Source organism: Zophobas morio, unplaced genomic scaffold, assembly GCF_036711695.1.
Source record: "Zophobas morio isolate AGI-343-1 ecotype UQ-CSIRO unplaced genomic scaffold, CSIRO_AGI_Zmor_V1 ptg000012l, whole genome shotgun sequence".
NCBI classification, from domain to species: domain Eukaryota; kingdom Metazoa; phylum Arthropoda; class Insecta; order Coleoptera; family Tenebrionidae; genus Zophobas; species Zophobas morio.
In genome coordinates, this window is record NW_026972117.1 from 17371451 (window position 1) to 17389211 (window position 17761).

General features: G+C 32.6%; 1 protein-coding gene across 1 annotated transcript in view; it reads left to right on the forward strand.

The window, feature by feature from the left end:
• The window catches only part of LOC135128394 (uncharacterized), a 37690-nt gene that overhangs the window by 10636 nt on the left and 9293 nt on the right, over positions 1–17761 (forward strand). The window contains exons 3-6 of the mRNA XM_064055305.1: positions 2519–2654; positions 15109–15236; positions 15286–15411; positions 15463–15627. Of these exons, the coding sequence (XP_063911375.1) occupies positions 2519–2654; positions 15109–15236; positions 15286–15411; positions 15463–15627 (555 nt within the window). The remainder of the gene's footprint in view (positions 1–2518; positions 2655–15108; positions 15237–15285; positions 15412–15462; positions 15628–17761) is intronic.

A 17761-nucleotide genomic window follows, 5' to 3' on the forward strand; every position in this document is an offset into this window, starting at 1 on the left:
AATCCAAAAATTGGGAAATTAAAAAAATGAACAATTGAAAAATCGAAAAGTCAAAAAAACAAAGTTGAAAAATCGTCAACTTAAAAAATCGAAAAATTGAAGAACTGAAGAACTGAAAAATCGAAACTTTGGGAAGTCGAGAAATGGGAAAATCACAAATATATTAATTGAGAAATCGAAAAACTGAAAATTCGGAAATGTCAAAATTTTAAAAATTAAAACATATTGAAGAACTGAAAAATCGAAAAATCGAAAATTCAAAACATTGAAAAATTAAAATATGGTAAAATTGAAAAATGGAGAAATCGAAATCAGAAATTCAAAAAAACGAAGATTCCAAAATCTAAAATTTAAAAATCGAAAAACTGAAAAATCGACACTAGAAAATTAAAAAAATTGAGAAATTAAAAAATCGAAACTAGAAAATTAAAAAATTGAGAAATTGAAAAATCGGATAATTCAAAAATTAGAAAGCCGATCAACAATCAAAACATCGAAACATCCCAATCTCGATAAATCGAAATTTCAAAAAATTGAAAAATCGAAAATTTAAAAATTAAAAGAGGAACTGAAAATTCGAGAAAAAATTTGAATTTTAAAAATAGAAAAAGTAAAATATCGAAAAGTTGAAAATTTGAGAAATCGAAATATAAAACAGTCGAAAAATTGAAAAATCTCAGGTTTCAGAAGTGAAAAACCGAAAATCCGTAAAATAAAAAATCGAAAAATCCAGAACCTGAAAAATCGAAAAATCGGAGAATCAAAATATTGGAAAATCCTAAAACTGAAAGAGATATCCAAAAAGTAAGAAATTAAAAATTGAAAGACCAAAAAGCAAAGTCGAAAAATCAAAGAACTGAAGAAGTGAAAAATCAAAAATCGAGAAATCGAAAAATGGAAATCAAAAATGGATTAATTGAGAAATTGGAAAACTGAATATTTGACGTCAAAATTTGAAAAATTGAAAAATAGAAATACTGAAGAACTGAAAAATAAAACATCGAGACGTCGAAAAATCTAAAATTTGAAACATTAAACAATTAAAGTAACGCAAAACTGAAAAATGCATCCAAATTATTCCAAACATCAAAAAATCAAAAAATAAAAATTCGAAAATGTAAAATTTAAAAATCGACAAACTGAAAAATCGACAATTCGAGAAATCGAAACTCCAGAATTTAAAAACTTGAAAAATCGGATAACTGAAAAATCGAAACATCGAAAAACTGGGAAATCGAATAATTGAAAAGCCCAGAAGTTAAAAATCGAAAAACCGAGAAATCCAAAAATCGAAACGTGAAAAAAAGTTAAAAAATGAAAAATTGATAAATCGAGAAACTGAACAGTCAAAACATCTAAACATCTGAACTCGATAAATCGAGAAATCAAGAGAAAAATTGAAAAATTTTAAAATAGAAAAATCTGACAAACTGAAAATTTAAAAATTCGGAAACTTGAAAAATAGAAGAACTGAAAATTCGAGAAATCGAAAACTTCGGTGTTTGCTGCTAAAAAATATTAAAGTTTTTCTGTATTTATAATTTTTTTCGAAAAAGAGAAACCTTGGAACGGACTAGGACATCAATAAAATGGGACCAAATATTTGCTCTAAACATAGTTACTGTTTATCCGACTAACACGAGAAGTGTTTGGCATTTTAGTAAATTCAGTAGATTTTAGTTATTCACGTTGAACATTTAATTTAAATGCAATTCGAATTTAATTACATTGCAGTGGTCTGCTTCATCAGCAGAAAGTTTTTTTTTAATGACAGGTGATTATACAGATTCAAACGAAATTTATAAATAGTTTTCGATTCAGGTATTACTAGCATCCTGGTGCTATTCAATTGATTAAAAATAACGTGGAAAGATGGAAGAATGATTAGTGCTTAAGTTTGATCACTTTTTTAGATGAACAGCTGGAAAAAATACAAAAATAATCAAATATTTATACGTAATTTTTCTTCTTTGTACTTACTTTTCTTTGTTGAACTCTTGTCGACTGAACCTGGAGAAATCCATTATAAAAGCGAAGGATAAAAAGCTAGTTTCATATGTGCAGGAAATAATGCTATTTCCTAGCAATGAAACTTGCAAGGATTTTATATTTACCTCTTTGATGCACGGCATTTTCCAATATACTTACTTTAAACCGCTTTTGTAAATTCTGCAAAATTGTGAACAAAGCATTAATTCTAGTTTGACAGTCGCAATCGATCGTTTCATAAGTTTGTAAATCTTCAGGATCAGTTTTGTTTATTAAAGTTCAAATAAAACAAAAATTAAGTAAATTCTACCACACATATTACACACATTTTAGTACTGTGAAACACAAAAAAATTATACCTTGCTTCACACAACAACCTCTTTTCACATCACTTCCTAGTTCCTGTCCAACGCGTTTTAACACGCTTGTTTTCCGCTTTGATTCTCCAGATGTACCCATTTCCCGTTTTTCTCGTTCCAAAACCTACCTCAATAAATTACCGCTTGTCTGCGATTCTATCCGTTTTCAGTTGTGGCGACATGTGGATCGACCATCCGAGAGAACGGAACTTACTTCGTTCAAGGGGGCTATCCGAATCAATACGATGGCACCGGCTCATGTCAGGTTACGCTGGTCAAGTCACATCCGGACGTCTGTCAGTACAGGTAAAAGCCGGGGCAAAAAGTCGCTGTAATTGGCAAAGATCAAACTTCTGAAGTGAAGTGATGCGGAAATGTCAATGCTACGTAGTGAAAGAGAAATGAGTGAAATCGATGCAAATACACTTGGGGGCGAAAGGAATGTTGGGATTGGGAATGGACAGATGTTTAAACAAGCGATAGGCTGAAGGTTTATTGATTTGATCGGTTTAAAGAGGAGATAAATTTGAGTTTTATTTTATGATTTTTCGAGTTTAGTACACGCGAGATGTACTCTTCGAAGAAGGGCATTTGAGTAAATGCGTTTTTTGACTTTTCTATTTTTTTTTTCTGAAACTGAAATTATTTAAACCTTAGATAAATGTTGTCAGTGTTTAATTTTTAAAAGCCGTAATTAGATTTTACATCCAAGCAAATTTTTACAAATTAATTAACTATTACAGCGAGTCCGAAGAGAGCAGGAGTGCAGTTGACACAATTTGTAATAAAGAGAAATTTAGAACTACCTAATTTTCGCTAAGAAACCATTATTTTGTTTTCTTTTAATTACAAATGTTCGCTACTGTTTGGATAAGAGTGCTTCGTTAGCTATCTTTTTGAAGATTTTAATAACTGAAAAGCTCGACCTGTGTCACACACAATCTAATTAAAATATCAACGCGAATCGGATCGGTTTATAAATTTGACGTGATATCACAGTAAACTCCCTTTTTATCAAATCATGTTTTTTAGGACACTCACTTTTCCCACACTTCGTAATGAGATGATTTTCTTTTTTTTGAAAAGCTAAATACATTTTTAATATGTTAAGGTAAACTTCCTTGTTTACAAGAGAGAAGATTCAGTGAATTTCTGATTAATGGTTCTAACCTCCTGATACCGATAATTTTCGGTTTATTGCATTAACATTTTCTTATTTCATATGTATGATGTATTTCCAGGAAAATTAAATGACTATGATTTAAGAGGAAAATTACGAATATAGAAAAAGGGGGGAGGTATAGAAACTAAACGGAATTCATTAAAATTATGCATTCTTTAAGCATGTTATAACAGGTTATGTGCCCAGAGCGCGAATCGCGTGTGTTTAATTTGTGTCGGTGTGCTAGTACATGTGTGAAAAACGTCACGCCTAGCGACGAGTCTATACCCTCATTCAACTCCGGTGGGTCATCTTTTTACTTCCCGAGCGTAAGCAAAGGAAGTATTGTAATCGAGTCCGTCGGCCGACTCTCTACTTTTACGTTTTCTCGATCTTTCATGACTCCTAGAAGACGAAGAAATAGGTCTCCCATTTCCGTCTGTCTGTCCGTCTGTCCGTCTGTCTGCCGTCCCGGATTTTTATTAGACAGATAATCTCCGAAAGTACTGGGCCGATTGTTGTGAAATTTTGTACTTATAATAAGAATATCATCTAGATGGTAAAACGCTAACCAGCATTTGTCTAATCATCCCCACCATTAATGCGATGACGTCACTTCAAAATTGTACATAGTAAATGGGTCTTAAATTGTATAAAATAACATAGTCCTATACATGTCGTCTACGACTCCGAATTGAGTTTTTACCCGAAACGTCCAGATTTTTGGAAAAAAAATCAAAATTATGTAACAACATTTTCCAATTTAATTTTGAATCTGCTAACTGGAATGTTTTGAAATGTTGCAGATGTTTTAAGGCTCTAAAGAGCATCATAAATCTTTAGTCAAAATATATTTGGTTATCTCCTCCAAAAACTTGATGACGTCAGCTCAAAAGTTTGCCGAATAAATCCTATTTAAAATGTACAAAATATGATGCGTCTGTCCTTGTGATATATCACTTCATTCATATTTTTTGGATTTGCATATACAGGGTGGCTCAAAAAAATTAATGAATGCGCAAAATTTATTTTATTGATTTACTCAGGAATTACAAAACCGAATGCTTTAAAATCTTGAAGATGTTTTAAAATTATCATAAGCATGGTAAATTTTTGATTAAAATGTATTTGGTCGTCCCCCCTAAAAAGTTTATGACGTCACCACAAAATTTTGCTGAATAAATCCTATTTAAAATGTACAATATATGGTGAGTCTCTTCTTGTGATTTATCATTCCATTCAAATTTTTTCGATTTGCATATACAGGGTGACTGAAGAAAATTAATGAATGCGTCAATTTATTTTATTGATTTAATCAGGAATTACAGAACCGAATGCTTTGAAATCTTGGAGATGTTTTAAAGTTATCATAAGCATGGTAAATTTTTTATCAAAATGCATTTGCTCTTTTCCCCTAAAAAATTGCTGACGTCACTCCAAAATTTTGCTGAATAAATCCTGTTTAAAATGTACAAAATATGATGCGTCTGTACTTGTGATATATCACTCCATTCATATTTTTTGGATTTGCATATACAGGGTGGCTCAAAAAAATTAATGAATGCGCAAAATTTATTTTATTGATTTACTCAGGAATTACAAAACCGAATGCTTTAAAATCTTGAAGATGTTTTAAAATTATCATAAGCATGGTAAATTTTTGATTAAAATGTATTTGGTCGTCCCCCCTAAAAAGTTTATGACGTCACCACAAAATTTTGCTGAATAAATCCTATTTAAAATGTACAAAATATGGTGAGTCTCTTCTTGTGATTTATCATTCCATTCAAATTTTTTCGATTTGCATATACAGGGTGACTGAAAAAAATTAATGAATGCGTCAATTTATTTTATTGATTTCATCAGGAATTACAGAACCGAATGCTTTGAAATCTTGGAGATGTTTTAAAGTTATCATAAGCATGGTAATTTTTTTATCAAAATGTATTTGCTCTTTCCCCCTAAAAAATTGCTGACGTCACTCCAAAATTTTGCTGAATAAATCCTATCTAAAATGTACAAAATATGATGAGTCTGTACTTGTGATTTATCATTCCAATCATATTTTTTAGATTTTCTTAAGAGGTGGCTCAAAAAAATTAATGAAGTCAATTTATTTTATTGATCAAATTAAAGGCAACACTTATTATTAGTATTACATTGGACCAACCCAATTTGGTAGACACAAAATTTTGTAAAGTAAAAACTCGGTTGAAACATAAGGGTAGCACGCTTATTTAGACCGACTTTAACATTACAGACGTGCATTTGTTTTATGCGCTGACTAGGTTCCGCGAATGTGGAATAGACATGTTTATAATCAACCAATTGTGAATTCCACCGTCAAAAATTAAAATAAAACCCAATATTTTATATAATAAGCGGAAGTCGAATCAATAAAACCGATGGTCGTTTTGTTTACAGTTCCTCTGTTTGACTCTCACGTATGCTGTTACGCTTGTCATCTTAAATTAAGAATGTTTATACATAAACGATTTTCAGTTGCCTCTCATATTACACACCGGCGCCGTATACGTGAGTAAATTGTTTCGTTATTTTATTGATTATAACAAATCAATATTCAAAACGACCCAATTCATTTTCCCGAAAATTTGGGAATACAATAATTTTATTCTTAGTATTACACTACATCTATCCCAACTGATATACTTGTCCTTGCAAAAATGTTGATGACGTCATCGCATTTTTTTTTAATTCCCACTACAAAAATGTAATGAGAAAAAAACACAATAGGCATGCAGTCGTCAAGTTTCCGACAGCGAGGGAAGTACTGTCTAAACTCTTTAGACCAATTTTTTTGATTTTATTAAAGATTATGCTTTAAATTAAAGCATATTTCTTTAAAAAAATGAAAATATTTGGATCTTTTTGTTGGTAATATATTGTAGGCAGCCATGTAAAAACAGTAAAAAAAAAGGATTACTCGTTCGATTACTGGTTTTTAGTGATCGAAATTCGTCAACAGTACACAATTAAAGAAAAAGTAGAAATGGTCAGTGGTGGATACATTAAGGCCTTATCGACAACAGAGTGAAACTGCGCCAAATTTTGCTGCAGCATTACCACATCGCATCGTTCCATACCCGGCAAAAGCACATTTTGAAAATTTTATGACAAAGTTATAAACAACAGATTTTTTCAATCGTGGACATTAAAAACGCAATTTCAGTGAAATTATCTTTTATTTTCTACATTTATGTTTGAATTCCATCATTCTGTTTCTTTTCTAAAAACTGCAATAATAGCTATTTAACGAACAAGTTTGTTAATAAAGGCGATTAAATAATCGAGATATTTTAACGAGCGAGGAACGAGCGCGTTAATGGTCGAGATTATTAATCGCCAATTAACAGTCGAGTTAGTTACAATACTTTTCCGGTGATCGTAATTTTAAAAAAATTACTGAAAATTCAAAATATGAGTTATGCAACCAAACATACAAGTGAAAATTTTTATGAATAAACTTTAGTTGAATATGTCCAAATCATGACGGTTGCATAAAGTGGATCGAAACATAGAATACTTTGGCCACAAGCGTGCTATTGAGCCTTTTTGGGAAATTTCTGAGAAAGATGGAAGTAATACGAATTCCGAATACCTTACAACCAGCTTTCCGGCGCACCAAGCAACAGACTCATCGTAGGTTTTTTGGTAAAGCATTTTGCTTCTTTCTGGAAGTAAATTTAATGACCCCACATTTGCATTTTCTACTTCCGCAAGAGTTAAAGAATCCATGTCTATGCAATTTCCCATTTTGAATCTTGATTTGGGAAATTTTTGACATTCAGAAATATGACATTTCACGAAAGGACGTGTATATCTGGTTGCCTAAAATCATGCATTAAATGCATCATTAATAAACGATCACCGGAAAAGGTATGTAATGATTAAATTAAAATTATGCTGTCAAAAATTACAAGTTAAAATGATAAGTCAAAGCCTTCTATGATGTGTACCAAAATTTTTTAATCAAAATAATTTTTATTTTTGAAATATTAAGAAAAAAAAAAAGAAAAATATAAGCCCCGCCCACCCACCCTATCTCAATTGTGATAATTTTTTTTTTATTCATCGCGAGCCGGGGATGCCCTTAATTGCAATCCTCTTTTTTCTCGAAGACATTACCATATGAAACATGTACTTAAATAGTCGAGTTGTTCAAAGAAAACTATATATATATGAAATAAAAAAGAAAGCGAAAGATTAAGCCCTCTTGGTGTGAAAAAAGATTACGTGTATTAAGAAAAAAAAATTAAAATATATGCCCCGCCCACCCACCCTATCTCAATTGTGATGATTTTCTTTTTATTCGTCGCGAGCCGGGGAGGCGGCTTAATTGCAATCCTCTTTTTTCTCCAAGACATTACCATATGAAACATGTTCTTAAATAATCGTGTTGTTCGAAGAAAAATTGGTCTAAAGAGTATAGACAGTACTTCCCTCGCTGTCGGAAACGTGACGACTGCATGTCTATTATGTTTTTTTTTCGCAGTAGATTTCAAAGCATTGGGTTTTGTAGTTCCCGAGTCACCCGGTATATGCAAATTCAAAAAATATGAATGGAACGATAAATTACAAGTAAAGACTCATCATATTTTGTATATTCTAGATAGAATTTATTCGGTAAACTTTTGAGCTGATGTCATCAGTTTTTTGGAGAAGATAACCAAATATATTTTGACTAAAAATTTATTATGCTCTTTATCACCTTAAAACATCTTCAAGATTTCTAAGCATTCGGTTTTGTAGTTCCTGAGTAAATTAATAAAATAAATTTACGCATTCATAAATTTTTTTGAGTCACCCTGTATATGCAAATCTAAAAAATATGAATGGAGTGATAAATCACAAGTACAGACTCATCATATTCTGTACAGTTTAGATAGGATTTATTCGGCAAACTTTCGAGCTAACGTCATCAAGTTTTTGGAGGGGATATGCAAATATATTTTGACTAAACATTTATTATGCTCTTTATAACCTTAAAACATCTGCAAGATTTCAAAGCATTCGGTTTTGTAGTTCCTGATTAACTCAATAAAATATATTCACGCATTCATTAATTTTTTGAGTCACCCTGTATATGGAAATCGAAAAAATTTGAATGGAATGATAAATCACAAGAAGAGACTCACCATATTTTGTACATTTTAGATAGAATTTTTTCAGCAAAATTTTGTGGTGACGTCATAAATTTTTTAGGGAAGACTACCAAATACATTTTGATCAAAAATTTACCATGCTTATGATAACTTTAAAACATCTTCAAGATTTCAAAGCATTCGGTTTTGTAGTTCCTGAGTAAATCAGTAAAATACATTTACGCATTCATTAATTTTTTTGAGTCACCCTGTATATGAAAATCCAAAAAATATGAACGGAGTGATATATCACAAGTACAGACTCATCATATTTTGTACATTTTAGATAGGATTTATTCGGCAAACTTTTGAGCTGACGTCATCAAGTTTTTGGAGGGGATAACCAAATATATTTTGACTGAAGATTTATGATGCTCTTTATAGCCTTAAAACATCTGCAACATTTCAAAACATTCGGCTTAGCAGATTCAAAAGTAAATTGCAAAATGTTTTTATAATTTTGATTTTTTTTTCCAAAAATCTGGACGTTTCGGGTAAAAACTCAATTCGGAGTCGTAAACTACATGTGTAGGACTATATTATTTCATACAATTTAAAACCCATTTCATGTGTACAAGTGACGTCATCGCATTAGTGGTGGGGATGATTAGTCAAATTTTGGTGAGCGTTTTACCATTTACATGATATTCCTAATATAAGTACAAAATTTCACAACAATCGGTCCAGTACTTTCGGAGATTATCTGTCTAATAAAAATCGGGGACGGCAGACAGACGGACAGACGGACAGATGGACAGACGGACAGACAGACGGAAATGGGAGACCTATTTCTTCGTCTTCTAGGGGTCATGAAAGATCGAGAAAACGTAAAAGTAGAGAGTCGGCCGACGGACTCGATTACAATACTTCCTTTGCTTACGCTCGGGAAGTAAAAATATATGTATGAAGTAAAAAAAAAATTGGTCTAAAGAGTTTAGACAGTACTTCCCTCGCTGTCGGAAACTTGACGACTGCATGCCTATTATGTTTTTTTTTCTCATTACATTTTTGTAGTGGGAATTTAAAAAAAAATTATGATGACGTCATCAACATTTTTGCAAGGACACGTATATCAGTTGGGATAGATGTAGTGTAATACTAAGAATAAAATTATTGTGTTCCCAAATTTTCGGGAAAATGAATTGGGTCGTTTTGAATATTGATTTCTTATAATCAATAAAATAACGAAACAATTTACTCACGTATACGGCGCCGGTGTGTAATATCTAGAGAGCGGATTTCTGTCGGGCTAGGCAAGGCCAAACTCGGTACGGCTCGCACGGGATGCGAATTCATTGCCGTTGCGGACTGCACTTCGTTTATTTGAGATTAGAATAACGTTGTTTCGTTGCACTCTGCTGTTAATTCCCGTTCTCATTTACTTAGCCGTTTGATTAATAAATCGTTATATTATATTTATGGAATCCAGCACGTCCCCCCCTATAATCGTGACGTAGCCCGACAGAAATCCGCTGTCTAGTAATATGAGGGGCAACTGAAAATCGTTTATGTATAAACATTCTTAATTTAAGATGACAAGCGTAACAGCATACGTGAGAGTCAAACAGAAAAACTGTAAACAAAACGACCATCGGTTTTATTGCTTCGACTTTCGCTTATTATATAAAACATTGCGTTTTATTTTAATTCTTGACGGTGAAATTCACAATTGGTTGATTATAAACATGTCTATTTCGCATTCGCGGAACCAAGTGACCGCATAAAACAAATGCAGGTCTGTAATGTTAAAGTCGATGTAAATAAGCGTGCTACCCTTATGTTTCAACCGAGTTTTTCCTTTAACAAATTTTGTGTCTACCAAATTGGGTTGGTTGGGGTGTAATACTAATAATAAGTGTTGCCTTTAATTTAATCAATAAAATAAATTGACTTCATTAATTTTTTTGAACCACCTCTTAAGAAAATCTAAAAAATATGAATGGAATGATAAATCACAAGTACAAACTCATCATATTTTTTGCATTTTAGATAGGATTTATTCAGCAAAATTTAAGGGTGACGTCATTAATTTTTTTAGGAGGGATGAACAAATACATTTTGAACAAAAGTTTACCATGCTTATAATAACTTTAAAATATTCCCAAGATTTCAAAGCATTCCGTTTTGTAATTCCTGATTAAATCGATAAAATAAATTCACGCCTTCATTAATTTTTTTGAGTCACCCTGCATATGCAAATCCAAAAATATGAATGGAATGATAAATCACAAGTACAGACTCATCATATTTTGTGCATTTTAGATACGATTTATTCGGCAAACTTTTGAGCTGACGTCATCAGTTTTTTGTAGAAGATAACCAAATATATTTTGACTAAAAATTTATTATGCTCTTTATAACCTTACAACATCTGCAAGATTTCAAAGCATTCGGTTTTGTAGTTCCTGATTAAATCAATAAAATAAATTTACGCATTCATTAATTTTTTTGAGTCACTGTATATGCAAATCGAAAAAATTTGAATGGAATGATAAATCACAAGAAGAGACTCACCATATTTTGTACATTTTAGATAGGATTTATTCAGCAAAATTTTGTGGTGACATCATAAATTTTTTAGGGGGGACGACCAAATACGTTTTGATCAAAAATTTACCATGCTTATGATAATTTAAAAATATCTTCAAGATTTCGAAGCATTCGGTTTTGTAGTTCCTGAGTAAATCAGTAAAATAAATTTACGCTTTCATTTATTTTCTTGAATCACCCTGTATATGCAAATCCAAAAAATATGAATGGAGTGATAGATCACAAGTACAGACTGATCATATTTTGTACATTTTAGATATGATTTATTCGGCAAATTTTCGAGCTGACGTCATCAAGTTTTTGGAGGGGATAAGCAAATATATTTTGACTAAACATTTATTATGCTCTTTATAACCTTAAAGCATCTGCAAGATGTCAGAGCATTCCGTTTTGTAGTTCCTGATTAAATCAATAAAATATATTTACGCATTCATTAATTTTTTTGAGTCACTCTGATAAGCAAATCCAAAAAATATGAATGGAGTGATAAATGACATGTACAGGCTCATCATATTTTGTACATTTTAGATATGATTTATTCGGCAAACTTTCGAGCTGACGTCATCAAGTTTTTGGAGGGGATAAGCAAATATATTTTGACTAAACATTTATTATGCTCTTTATGACCTTAAAACATCTGCAAGATTTCAGAGCATTCGGTTTTGTAGTTCCTGATTAAATCAATAAAATATATTTACGCATTCATTAATTTTTTTGAGTCACCCTGTATATGCAAATCCAAAAAATATGAATGGAGTGCTAGATCACAAGTACAGACTCATCATATTTTGTACATTTTAGATATGATTTATTCCACAAACTTTTGAGCTGACGTCATCAAGTTTTTGGAGGGGATAAGCAAATATTTTTTGACTAAAGATTTATGATGCTCTTTATAGCCTTAAAACATCTGCAAGATTTCAGAGCATTCGGTTTTGTAGTTCCTGATTAAATCAATAAAATATATTTACGCATTCATTAATTTTTTTGAGTCACCCTGCATATGCAAATCCAAAAAATATGAATGGAGTGATAGATCACAAGTACAGACTCATCATATTTTGTACATTTTAGATATGATTTATTCCACAAACTTTTGAGCTGACGTCATCAAGTTTTTGGAGGGGATAAGCAAATATTTTTTGACAAAGATTAAGCCCAATTGTTGTGAAAAAAAAAACTACTTGTATTAAGAAAAAAAAAAAGAAAAATATAAGCCCCGCTCACCCACCCTATCTCAATTGTGATAATTTTTTTTATTCATCGCGAGCCGGGGATGCGCTTAATTGCAATCCTTTTTTTTCTCCAAGACATTACCATATGAAACATGTTCTTAAATAGTCGAGTTGTTCAAAGAAAACTATATATATGAAATAAAAAAGAAAGCGAAAGATTAAGCCCTCTTGGTGTGAAAAAAGACTACGTGTATTAAGAAAAAAAAAAAATGCAAAATATGAGCCCCGCCCACCCACCCTATCTCAATTGTGATGATTTTCTTTTTATTCGTCGCGAGCCGAGGATGCGGCTTAATTGCAATCCTCTTTTCTCTCCAAGACATTACCATATAAAACATTTTCTTAAATAATAATTGTGTTGTTCAAGGAAAACTGTATGTATGAAGTAAAAAAAAAACAAAGATTAAACCCTCTTGTCGTGAAAAAAAGACTACGCCTATTAAGAAAAAAATGCAAAATATAAGCCCCGCCCACCCACCCAACCTCTATTGTGATGATTTTCTTTTTATTCGTCGTGAGCCGGGGGGCGGCTTAATTGCAATCCTCTTTTTTCTCCAAGACATTATCATATGAAACATGTTCTTAAATAATCGTATTGTTCAAAGAAAACTATATGTATGAAATAAAAAAGAAAGCGAAAGATTAAGCCCTCTTGTTGTGAAAAAAGACTACGTGTATTTAAAAAAAAATGCAAAATATATGCCCCGCCCACCCACCCAACCTCTATTGTGATGATTTTCTTTTTATTCGTCGCGAGCCGGGGATGCGACTTAATTGCTATCCTCTTTTTCTCCAAGACATTACCAAATGAACATGTTCTTAAATAATAATTGTGTTGTTCAAAGAAAACTATATCTACGAAGTAAAAAAAAAAAACGAAGAAACTGCTAATACAGAAGACTAACGATGAAGAAGAATAAATATAAACAGTTAAAACACAGAAAGGAAAAACAGAAGAGTTTGACATCAACAGAGGAGTTACACATGGAGATTCGTTATCATGTGCACTGTTTAACCTAATGCAACACTAGGTATTACTAAAGATTAACAAAGAAAAAATTAGAAGGAAGGACAGGCAAATCATGGCGTAGACAGACGTTATAGTGTTGATAGTAGAACATGAATTAATAATGCAAAAGATGCTGGATGCAACAAGAGGGAAAAATAGGTTAAAAAATAGACCAAGAAAAAATGAAGATGACTAGAATGAGAGAACTCAGAACGAAATGCAAACTTTGAACAAATGGAAACATTTAAGTACTTGAGCTGTATACGGTGCCTTTTTTAGTCTCTTTAGGCTAAAAATAAACAGTTATTTCTTTACCTCTTGGCACTATTAAATGTGAATTTTGCAAAATGACATTGCTATTATTATGTTGTACTGTGGCGTGAAATGAGGCTCCTCCCTCGTCTTAAGATTGTGCTTGGTAGGGTTTACGTAATTCTCACTCCCCACCTTCTACGACGAGCGGATCACATAAAGAGCCGTAATTCCACTCTAGTCGAGATGAGAGAATTGAGAGGGTTAAGGGCCGGTTTTACAAGTCATAGATAAGCATGGGAATAGCTATTAAAGTTATATATATTATATATATATATATAATAAAAGAAAAAATAGGGTAACGAATTTCAATTCACTCATGAAAATCATGTCGGATAGGGTTATTATTAATAGAGAGCCACAATTCCATTCCACCGGAGACGAGACGATTAAGAGAGCTTACGAATCGTACTTACTGTCACTGCCACGATTATGCCGAGTGAAGCACTTCCTTCTATGACGAGCGGATCATACATAGAGCCGCAATTTCGCTCCACCCGTGACGACAAGCCAGCCCTGAGCGACGCACTTTTCCCCGCCCCGTGAAGCTGCAGATTGGGTGAAATGGCGCAATTTCATCCGGACTCTGACGTTCACTCATAGACATTCTACATAATTATGCAATCGATTTATTTTGCTAAATGTTAACTGTACATTTTGTTAAATTATGAAAAGTGGAGCAACCGTGGAGAGAAAATGATTCTCCGATGTGTTGACACTCATACTGGAAGAAAACTGGGGAATACTGAATGAGATGCTCATGTTCGGTAACTTCGTTTTGCGTCAGATCACTGAAAATTTTCTTTCACAAAATCTGCTTTAAAAATGTATGACATTCTTACCTTTTCTAAAAAGAATGCCAACAAAGCATTCTCACTAACTTCGTTCACGGTTTTTTGACTCTCCACTGATTAAATTGTTCATGACTTTTTAAATATTTTTTTCTTGACTTAATAGGAGACATTGTGTCTCGAAAATTATTTTTTTATTTCTACTCGTAGGTACTGAAAATTTAGTTTACTCGCTACGCTCATGGATCAATATTTTTTGTAGAATGAAAAACAAAGATATCTTCATTGTTCTAGTAACGATAAAACTGAGCCTCACTGTACAAAGTGCTTATTAAAAATTCTAGAACATAATTACGAAATAACCATTTTTTTCAAATTGAACATTTTAGTAATGTTCCAACAGTATTATAGTATGTTAAACTCTACTGTTAAAAATGTTGTTATATTGATTCCCAACAATTCTTTTATAGCACAGCGGCCACAAACCTGAACTAACTGATTCTTCCCTACACACCACTTATATAGATTTCGTTTCGCAGGCTAGACTTCGACCAGTTCATCCTAATGGGTCCCGAAACCACCAACAACATTTGCAACAACGACCAGTTCATAGTGTCCGGTGGCAATCCCGTGCCGCCCATCTGCGGCACCAACACTGGCAACCACCGTAAAAGCGCTTTTCTTTAATTTTCACATTTATATCTCCACGCTTTCAGTGTACGTGGATGCAGGAACTGGCACGTCCAACCCCGTGACGCTGTCGGTGGTAACCAGCGGCCCCATGTTCCCGAGAAATTGGAAGATCAGAATTTCACAAATACCTTGCAGTTCGATTTACCGAGGTATGCGCAGCATTCACCGCACCACAATAACTGACTCGATTTGCCTTTTAGCTGAAGAGGGTTGTTTGCAGTACTTCACAGGAGTTGCGGGTCAGATCCGGTCGTTCAATTATGATCCGACTACAGGGTTACAGCTGTCAAATCAGGACTATAGTATATGCATTCGGAATGAGAGGAATTTCTGTGGGGTGCAGTATACGCAGTGCGACGATCCAGGTAGATTTTATTAAATAATATATACACATTTGCCCTATAATCCGCTCTTTACTTATCACGTAATGCATTACAAGTTGTGACACTACTTATTTAATTACTACGGTGTATCTTGTTTACTCATTAAAACTACCAACACCGCTTTTCAATCGGAAATTACGAAGGGCAACCCTATAGAAGGGACGAAAGGTATAAATCACTGCCAGTATTACTAAATAACAATTCGTATAGATCTGAGAATTCAACTATGAATTTTCGTGTATTTATCCCTCTCCACTCGCTACAAATAATTTCGTCAGAGTTTGAAACAAGTACTTTGAATGTTCTTTACGTGCAGTTTGAACTTTAACAGTTATTCCAAGTTTGCTGAGTAACTGTTGCCAATTGCTTCAGTTTTCGCAACACGAGGGAAAGGGGTTTTTTAATTTAGAAACCAACAAAACAAACTATTTTGTAGTGAGCTAAATGTAATACGTGTTGAGAATGTGAATACGTCAAACTTCTTCGAAAAGGATTTTTGGTTACAAAATGTACTACTTCTATTTTCTAACTCTTTGAAAAGTAATATCGCTCCATTGGCAGAAGTTTCCTAATACATTTTAGTTAAATAATATTGAGAATTTTTCAATATGCGAGAGTTGGTAGGTAAAGTGAGTGAAGTGTAAAATTTCCCTTGAGGTCTTTTTACGGGAGGAAATTTGTATATGTTAGAATTTGGTGTTTTTCCTCGATATTTTACGTTCGACAGACAGTATAAATTTAGAAAAGCATTACGTTGACATTTTGAGTCTTTAATTTAAGTTAAAAAAAATCTACATCCTGCCAGAATGACCTGATACTAAAAACGTGGATAAAATGCCAGCGCCACTGCTTGTATTTTTAATAACAATCATCTGGGGAAAATGTGGCGTACAAATACGTGATGGACTTAATGAACAAATTTATGAAAACTGGCTGTGTTAAGAACAGAAAACATAATCCCGCTAGGGTCGTCAAAGATGGAGCTGTTGCTGTTGCTGTGTTAGATCACGTTGCTTTCATGGGGAATACTCACTCTTTTACCGAGATAGTGAAAGCGTGTTCAGCATTTTTCATACGCAAAAATAAGACAAGAATAAATGTTCAAATTCAAGTTGTGAGAAAATAGTTTGGATTTCATCATGGTTCCGTTTCTAGTCCATGATGATATTAATTTAACTCAAGGTAATTTTCAAGATCCTGTTTCAAAATAAGTAAACGTTTAAGACAATGTGATAACTTAAACAAAAACATGAAGAATATCATTGTTATAAAAAACGAGTCAGTGCCACGTATTTTGACTGTGGCGTCTAATGTGATTCATTTTGTTTAAACAATTGGCCTTTTCGTGGAATCACAAACGAAATTCTACCTATCCATTTTTAATGCGTGCTGAAACTCACAACACCGCGCGAAGTAGTACGTCAAAAACAATGGCAGTGTGGTAATTTCTCTATACAGGTAATATAACAATTTTTTCCTTCGAATTCGGAAACCATTATTCTTTCTTGTAAAATATTTACCATATTTTTTAATAACCGTTACGTATGTTGTCATTGCAGCATTAATCAGAAATAATCTTAAACAACAACAAAATATGAATGGATACGTATGTATAATATTTAGGCCAGTGCCGAAGCCTTCGAAAATGGTAAAAAGTGAAAAAAAATTAGAACAGGATGATACCCATTAGAAAAGGAAGAAAATATAACAAAAATAAAAGGAAAAATAATTTACGGGCGACCTGAAGTCGGAAAGGGGAAGAGGGTGAGCTTTTAAGAGTAGAAAACGGTTTATGACGATTTCCGGCAAAACTACAAATCCTATCGCAAAAAGTTAAATAGCAAAGTTGTAGGTAACAAAAAGATCTACAACTTTTGTATTTACACTTTCTTTATATAACCTCAAAATTTATGCGAAAAATGCAAATAACCGAGTTTTTGGTTTTTTATTTTCATCTCCCACAAAAAAAAAAAAATTCGCGAAATTTGGTGAAAACTTACCTATTTATGTCCCAAACTCACTGTAATTTTTTTGATTCTAAATATATATATTTTTTTTTCCCTTATTTTGATTTAATATCGAAAAATTACCCTAATTTTCAATCGAAAATTCTCAT